General features: G+C 39.6%; 1 protein-coding gene across 1 annotated transcript in view; it reads left to right on the top strand.

Moving 5' to 3' along the window:
- itga7 (integrin, alpha 7) overlaps positions 1–9,064 on the top strand; it is a gene marked incomplete in the record, with an annotated part of 34,980 nt that overhangs the window by 15,342 nt on the left and 10,574 nt on the right. Inside the window, 4 exon segments of the mRNA XM_035661493.1 lie at positions 1,289–1,416; positions 2,327–2,406; positions 2,594–2,849; positions 4,814–4,921. Coding sequence (XP_035517386.1) covers positions 1,289–1,416; positions 2,327–2,406; positions 2,594–2,849; positions 4,814–4,921 — 572 coding nt within the window.

A 9,064-nucleotide genomic window follows, 5' to 3' on the forward strand; every position in this document is an offset into this window, starting at 1 on the left:
GCTAACCCTTATGCTACAGTGTTAACATGCTAACAGTAAGCTTTCGGAGCTATCATTAGTGTTAGCGATAGTGAGATATGGACCAACCTCATCACCTGACTGACTGATCGACTGACCAACATGCTTTTGAATCCATGCTGCTAGCTGCTAAAATCTTTGCCAAACTACAAAAGATGAAAATTATTAGGAAAGTAGGCACATACAGCACCCATCAGAGTGGAGCCAATATTATAAAATGTACACAATGTACTGTATTGAACAACAATCTCAATCATCCAGCACAAGAGTAAATTTGTACCCAGCACTCTTGTTATGGCTGGTTGATGAGTGTTAGACGTCTACTTCTCAGTCTGTTTGTCTGCATGCAGTGCTGCCAGCTTGCTACACTGTATTTATAGGCAAAATACTTCCACAGAGATAGCTCTAATTTAAGTGTGTACATAACAAGGTAGATATGAAGGGGGCTGGTGATGGGAACTTTTCACACAGCCATTGCAGCTAGTCATTGGTGCCTAACATTTTCTATATCATCGTTGTTGATGTAATTGTAATTATATGTAAGCAGCAAGCACATTGTAACTACTATTGTTGTGGCATCAAATTTATTGTTGATCCCTTTCACTCTTGTCTTTCCATCTTACAAGCTGCTCTTTATTCTCCGATCTTTCTCCTCTGTCTCTGTTTCCTCATGTCTCGCTTCCATGCGTATGCCATGGCTGACGGTGTTGGGTGGAATGTGGCTCAACGTTCGGTTTTTAAATAGCATCCTAGCCTGAATCAGCCACTCCTAATAAGGCAGAGGGCAGTGACACTGGCCCCAAAATATCAGCAACCACCTCACTGAGAATAAAACTTTTCCTTGCCTTGATAGTGAAGGATGATTGGTGATGTGTGTAGACACAAGACGCTGTACATGCAGACTCTGCAGAGCTGTTTTTAATCAGTCAAGAAGTCAAGATAACATAACAGCATGTTTGAATAGGCTTTCTAGAGCTGCAGGTATTTGTACTCTACAGTAATGCTGGTAAGTCAGCTGAGGCTGTATGAAATTTGCCACCAGTGACATGTGATATAATATGAGAAAAGGTGATGTACAATGACCCTGTTACCAAAAACAAGCAGGTCATTATGCAAAGTTCTTTAATAGCGTCTAACCACTGCCACTAGACTGACCAGTAAGTAGTAGTACTCACATGAGACGCTTAGTCTATGATACATGACCCTGTGAAATCAGCAATCAATATTTATTACCAGACATTACAATTAAATGTGAGTAATGTTCCTTCAGGATCCTTGTGGGGGCGCCGCAGGCAGCAGGGCAGGGCCTGTTGCGGGGCAGTCGGCCAGGAGCCTTGTTCAGGTGTCCAATCACACCAGAGGAGTACGACTGTGAGAGGGTGGATATTGATGGAGATGGTGAGTAGTAGTACTAGTAGAAACAATTAGCCATTTGAGTAATTTTATAAGCAGAAATGTCAAAAATTGATTTGTTATTGTAGCACTAATTTATGTCAGTTGTATAGTATAGTATAGTTGTTACAACAGGTTATAAATATGGTGATGATCATTTTCTTCTAATCTCCCACCTTTCATTGTTAAAAAAAAAATAAAAAAAAATAAATTCATAAAAGTCCAGTGTGTAACATTTAGGAGGATCTATTGGCAGAAATGGAATATAATATATAATAATAAACTATGTTTTTGTTAGTGTATAATTACCTGAGAATAAGAATTGTTGTGTTTTCGTTACCTTAAAACAAGACATTTTTATCTACAGTGGGTCCTGTTCTACTGAACCGCCATGTTGAACCTTCATATTTCTACAGTACCCCAGAACAGACAGACTAAATGGCTCTAGATAGGGACATTTCATGGTCCTTTGTGCTTGGAAGGGGAGGGTGAAGCGAGGGAGTTGCAATCTGTAATCCTATAATCTTCTAAATCCTACACACTGGACCTTTAAGTGAAAAGTGTCAGTTTAATGTATAATGAAAATAAATGGTTTGTACACAGTCACTAATACTTCACAGGGTTTCCTTCCTTGAATTTTCCACAGAGATTATCTGTGACTTTATCTTCCTCCTCTGACTATTCTGCAACTTCAGAATAAGCCTTTCTAGACTCATTCGGTTACAAACTTTTGTATTCAAAAGCGTCTACCTAATGTTGACATTAAAATGAATTACTCCAAATTGACTATAATTTGAGCTTTAATATTTCCACTGAATAACTGTTGTGTGCTGTTGGCTTACTGCGGCTCAGATCCTAATTGGTTTACAATATGGAAACCGTTATGATTGCCATTTCCTTCTGTGTTTTCCCTTAGTGAGTCTGAACAGAGAGAGCAAAGACAACCAGTGGCTGGGAGTTACTGTCAAGAGTCAGGGGATTGGAGGGAAGGTGGTGGTAAGTAAAGACAACATCCTGTAAATGCATCAGTGCAGGAAGCTGCAAGAAGACATTTTCAGCTTTGTTTTGAGTATCATACCAGCCAACGGATGTCCAAAACACCCACAAACATGCATTTCTTATCATAACAAGCAAAGTAAATAATAAAAATATGACTCTAATGCCATTCCCTGTCCCTCACCAGACCTGCGCTCACCTGTATGAGCTCAGGCAACGTGTAAACCAACCCTCAGAGACTCGTGACCCCATTGGACGCTGCTACGTCCTGAGTGAGGATCTGACAGAGCGAGATGACCTAGACGGGGGAGAGTGGAAATTCTGCGAGGGCCGGCCACAGGGACATGAGCAGTTTGGCTTCTGTCAGCAGGGCTTATCTGTCAGTTTCACCCCAGACAACAACTTCATTCTGTTTGGGGCTCCGGGAACATACAACTGGAAAGGTAAGGTGTCTGACTGACCTGCAGAAGGCTGGATCATGGAAACAAGGCTGTGAAAGCTACACAGACATTTTATGGAGAGATATACCATTGTTTTGTTGCAGTTTTAAAGCTGCATTAATTCATAAATTTAAATACATTTTTGTAGGGCACTAGGTGGCAGCAACAAGCAGAGAAGCAGTTTCTTTCATTCTATTACAGGTTTGAAGACGTAGATGCACTTAATATCCTAGTTTATATTGATTTCCCCCCTTTTTCTTTCATTAGGATGGATTTTATCAATGGTGTTCAGTGGATGTAAAGGTGCTACTGGAAGAAATACTTTTGCAAAATAATGTGAGCTAGAGAAGAGAGCCAATCCATGTAAATGGCCTTAATTAAAACAGTACTATTAACAGGACAATACTGTTGGGGATAAAAAAATCTAATTGATTTACAAGCCAATCTAGTGATTGGACACAGAAATTATGCACAGCAGCAGCATAACTTAATCAAAGAAAGCACTGGGATTCATTTGGTGCAGTACTCGATTGATTTATTTATTTTGTCTTGTCATAGTCTGTCACATTAGATCAATGCTGTGCTTTACTGCATAATAATCTTAATTTATACAATTCATTGAAATATGAATCTACATTTTGTCTGGTAAATTGTATTTTGAAATGTAAAGTATATATAGAGTGTGATTTTATATATGTGTGTGTGTGTGTATGGGCTTATCCCAAAATCAAAAGTTTGGAGTGTGTTCACTGCCTACTCAAACCAGAGAAAAATGTATTGATTGTGAATGGTGGTGAGACAGCTAAAGAAAAGTATTGGGAAAATCTTAAGTGAAACACTTTTGATTGACGTCTAGTGTTGCACATGTATTGTATTATTTCCTGTAAGTATAAAATGATAAAGTAAAGTACAATTGTTTGTAGACTAACTGCTAAAACAGTATACCATGACGATCAGTATGTTTTATATAGCTACTGTATAGAATTTGAAAGTTAGACAGATTAGGGACTTTGTGTGGATGTGATTGTTTGTACTCTGATGTCTGCAGTGTGTGAAAGTGTGTGAGTGTTGTCTTGTTGCTGTGGCCCTCACCTATTTCCATTCCAGGGGAGATGCGCGTCCAACTCCTAAACCAGACTCAGCTTGACCTCGGTTTCTATGACGACGGACCCTATGAGGTGGCAGATCAGAAACAACTTAATGCCCAGCTCATCCCTGTGCCCTACCACAGTTACCTGGGTAGGATTTGCCCTCCCTGCTCACTGCTGCCTGTGCACAGGAGAGAAAGAGAGGGCCGGGGGAGGGCGACACCAGGGCTCAGACTGTACCCCAACATGGCTGCCGTGACCAGGAGCTAGTAACAGTAGCAAACTGCCTCTAACTGGTCTTTCCCTGTTGATTATTTCTGGATGAGCCAATCTTTGTGTGACTCACAAAATCCAGATTTTTTTTTTTACTCTTGCCCTTCTGAATGTGGGTGGAGGGTGGTGAAAATTGTCCGGAGCTTATTGTGGCATGACATGAATTCTTATGATGACAGTATGTCCTAAGTTTGGAACATTTCCCTTCAAGGGGTGAACAAGGAAAATATATAACTCCCACCCAAAAAAAAAAAATCAACCTAACAACCATGACGTTATCCTCATTCTATCCACCGCCCTCTTCCAGAAACAAAGTACAGGAAAACTTAAGAGGGTGGTGTACAACCAGTCAGGGCACAGTCTGAGCCTGATATGTTGTCTCTCCACCAGGTTCCCAGTGGTTTTGCAGGAAAAAAGCCACTGCGGCACCACAAAGACAAAACAAACAATCAATCACAGCCTGTCTCACCTGCACCTCCCTCTCCCTCTTCTCTTTTTACTCTTTTTTTCCCCCTCACCATTTCACCACCCCATCACTCCCCTCCCACACTCCTCCCTCTGTCTCTCTTTCTATTTCTGTATTTCTTTTCCCATCTTGGGCCATAGGGCTCTTGTTCATGGCTAGCCCCATTGAAGATGCACTGCTGTACAAAACTCTGGAGCCCTCCAGCCGGCCCACACCGTTTGAGGATGTAGCTCATAATAGCTACTTAGGTTTGTAGGCGTGAGGTGTTCTTGTTTGGACCGGACTTGGGCTTGTAGTGGAAGTAGTCCCAACCCTCTTCTCCGTATTTGTCTTAATCCTTTCTGCTAATTCCGCCTCGTGTCTGCGTATATAGATTTTCAGTGTGTAATCTATGTACTAGGTGGGACCGTATCACCTTTACTGTTATGAAGAGACAGCCATCCAAAACTGCAAATGTTCTGTAAAACTATGATTTAATTTAATTGAATGTAATTTAATTTAATTTAATTTAATTTAATTTAATTTAATACTAGTTGCTGATTTGACAATGGTAAGCAGATGGTTGTCTTTTTGAGTAGCAGCAAGGTGTCTGTCTGTTTTGTCTATAGATATCTGTTGTTTGTAGTGTGTTGAGTCAGTCTGCATGTGTGTGTCGGGACTTTCCAGGTGGTGGTTTTCTTGTCAGTTGTCATAGTTTAACTAAATCGTTTTACTGATTAAAGGGTTTAACTAACAAATAAGAAGCTACAGCTGTGCTAGTGGCTCTGTAGGGCAGTGCTTAGGCAAAATGGTGCTTTGAGCTATGTTCACAATGACAATGCTAACATGCTGATGTTTAGCAGGTATAATGTTTACCGGGATAGGACTAGTTTAGCATGCTAACATTTGTTAATTAGCACTAAACACAGTAGCGCTAAGGCTGATGGGAATGCCATTTGTTTAATCAAAAACGCATTACATTTATGACCTTATTATGGTGCTAGATGTAAAGTTGAGGGTTCACCAAAATGATTACAGTTTATCCTGAGGGGGACATGAATGCCTGTACCACACTTCATGGAAATCCATCTTACATTTTATTTAAAACCACAGAAGTCAACCTCATTACTAAAGTCATTAGGATCCATCATCTGGGGACCTTGACTGACTGTACAAAATTATGTTCCAATCCATCATGTAGCTGTAGACATATTTCACTGAATCAGTAACAACTTTGACCTGGTGGTGGCACTAAAGGAAATATCTGAAGATCTTCAAAGTCAGTAGGATTCATCCTCTGGGGATCTTGAATACCTGTGCAAAATCTCATGGCAATCCATCAAATAGTTGTTGAGATATTTTAGCTTGGACTAAAGTGGTGGACTCAAGTTTGTATTTTGAAGAAAGCACTGCGATTGTGATATTGTTACAAATCTCTTGGTATTTAGTCTCCATGTGTAATGAGCCATCGTCAACTGTTAACAGGTCCTTTTTATTGTTATTGTGGGGTTCCAGGTATTACTTTTCACTAAGTGTGTGGATCTTTCATGAATCTCTTCACTCACATACCTCCAAGCCTACTTACCCGCCTGCTCTCCATATTGAGCCGTCTCCTTGACAACACTAATTCCCACATGACCTTTTAGCCTTCATTTATTACTCACATGCTTCCATTGATCCTAACCAGATGATATGCCACACCTATGCATGCTCACTAAAAATGAAGTATCATTTAATACAAAAACACATTCCAAGGAGCAGTGTCTTGTTGAATTAAAGCACACACCCTTTTTACCTCCATCAAGGCCAAATCAAATGCTGTCATAGAGACCAGAGTAAATGTCTCTGCTGCAGTGTGTTGTGTATTTAAATAACAATGGTGAATGCATGCATTAAAAAAAGTAAGAAATGTGACAAAAAATGAATTATTTGCTGTATATACTGCTCAAAATAAAATTTCTCATCATTACAGTTTATAATTATTTTGTTTTAATTGCAAAAATTAAATATGAAAAGTATTTAACAGGATATAAGCAAAAAAAAGGAAAAAATGTAAAAGTGAATTTAAAAAAAAGGAAAATGAGTAATAAGAGGCGAGTAATTGATAAAAAGTTGCAATTTGACTTAACAAAACCATTCATTTCAATTATATCAAGCTATTACAAAATACATAGGAATCATCTGAGTTTGGAGAACATTTTGAGAATAAAATTAAATAGATAATAAGGTTAATATCATTACTTATTGGAAAGTGGTTTGATGAAAATTACCAATAAAAATTTAAGGTTATGTATAACTGGTTTAGTGAGGATACACCTACCACAGGAGAATGGGGAAAAGATCACATGGAACAAAAAAACAAACTTTGAAAAAATTGCCTTCCTTTCCATAGGAACAGTAGCATTTAATAGTGACATTCACAATGAAATGCTACACTCACTGAATGTGTATATGTATAAACAGTTAAAATATTTTAAATTAGAATAGAACAAAACAACAAAACGGGCAATACAATAGAACAAAGTAAAATAGAAAAAGTAGCACTGAATGAATGAATAAATAACAATGTTATATATACATATATGTACGAATATATACAGTATAACTGTAATATGCAAAGCCTTGAGGTGGCATTGAGGGCAGTGGGCCCCTTTAAAACCTTGTGCTGCTTTAAATTCCCCATTTAGTTTTACAGAGACGGCCTTGTAGCAAGCCCACATGTTAAAAGCCACCCTGTGTGGAAAAAGTAGCACCATTGTCTACGTGCGGAGGTTTTTACACGACCTGCAATGCGGACTGTTGCATTCCACACCTGCCACCCTGGAGCTGCCCACTGTTGTTGTCTCTGTCTGCATGTTTACTCAGGTCTAACAAATGCCCCCCCATGTCCTTAGGATTACCCTCCCCTTTCACACCCTCTGCATGTTTGCAAACTGATGAAGCAAATGCATGTGGTTGCTTCTGTTCAGGTGAAATGTTTCATATGATGTGCTATTTTTCACAGCTTGATAACAACATTTTAACACAATCTTGTTATGAAGCAAACACACAGACACACACACACACAGGCACACACACACACACACACACACACCTCCCCCTTGTTCTACCTGATTTATATGCATCACATTCCTTTACACACACACACACACACACACACACACCTTGTTAACCTCAGGATTAACCTGAGCCCGGGGCTATACACTGCGTTTGTACTGGCCCTGTTTAGAGCTGTGTGATCCATTTCTTTAAATTCAATAAATAGTTACAACATATGAAAAGATCACATTAAAAGCACATTTCTTGTTATATTTTTGATTATATACTGAACAAATAAATGGTACTTATACTTTTATTTAGGACCTTAAATTAAGTTTATAAAGCGTATACAATAAGAAGCAAAAATATAGATGATTCAACATTCACTATCTTGATGACATGTCGCCTTTATTAAATGCAGATGTTGTATTTCCTCTCCTATAATAGAACATGATGGATTATAAACTATAATTCTGTGGTAATATTGTAGATCTACAATGAAAGATGATTTTATTTTTGTTGTTATTCATCGATACTTTCTCATTTCTCTTCAGAAACTGTGGCAACCTGAACTTCTCGTGGCGTAACGAGTGCAACCAGTGCAAGGCCCCGAAACCTGAGGATGCTGGTGGGATGCCCCCAATGGACAGAGGTTAGACCTCCGCACTCTTTGTATAATAAATACCTCTCGAGATGGTGTTTTTATTGGTTTTATACCAGAGAAATATTATGTAAACTATCCTTGTTGACCTGGTCTGGTATCAGTCCATTAAACTGGAGTTATTGTACTTTGTTGTTTCTTTTATAACTTTGTTGTCATTACTTCACTAACACTCCTCATAACATCTGAGTACAATAGAGAGACACTGAGTCATCTAAAACCACAGTGCTGTTTATTTGTCTAAGGTGTGTGTTTCACCCCCCCGGGGGTCAGACGCAGTGACGGTGATGTCCTCTGGCAGGAGTTTACAAATTGTCACCAAATTGCTTGTTCTGCCGTCAGGAGGTTACGGAGGAGAGCGCCGAGGGGGGTTTGAGCGGGGCGGCTTCAGGGGCCGAGGCGGCGACCGCGGGGGCTTCAGAGGGGGCCGAGGGGGCGACCGGGGAGGATACGGCCCTGGGAAGATGGACGCAAGGTCAGAAACAAACAGCACTCTCTGGTAAAAAAGGCTTCTAAGTTTGAAACTGGAATATATTTTATTCAAAGTGTTAAAGCATCAAATGTACAGACAGTGTTTCCCACATATTCCTCACAGCCGTTCCTCCTGTCCACTCTGGACTCAATCAACAGTCCTCAGTCCATTCAGCTCATACGAGGCTTCAGCAGTCTGAACTACACAAATCAAATGTGAATCAGAATTAGAATCAGAATC

This window comes from Morone saxatilis, unplaced genomic scaffold (assembly GCF_004916995.1).
Source record: "Morone saxatilis isolate NCDOM2014 unplaced genomic scaffold, NCSU_SB_2.0 Contig18, whole genome shotgun sequence".
Classification (NCBI taxonomy): domain Eukaryota; kingdom Metazoa; phylum Chordata; class Actinopteri; family Moronidae; genus Morone; species Morone saxatilis.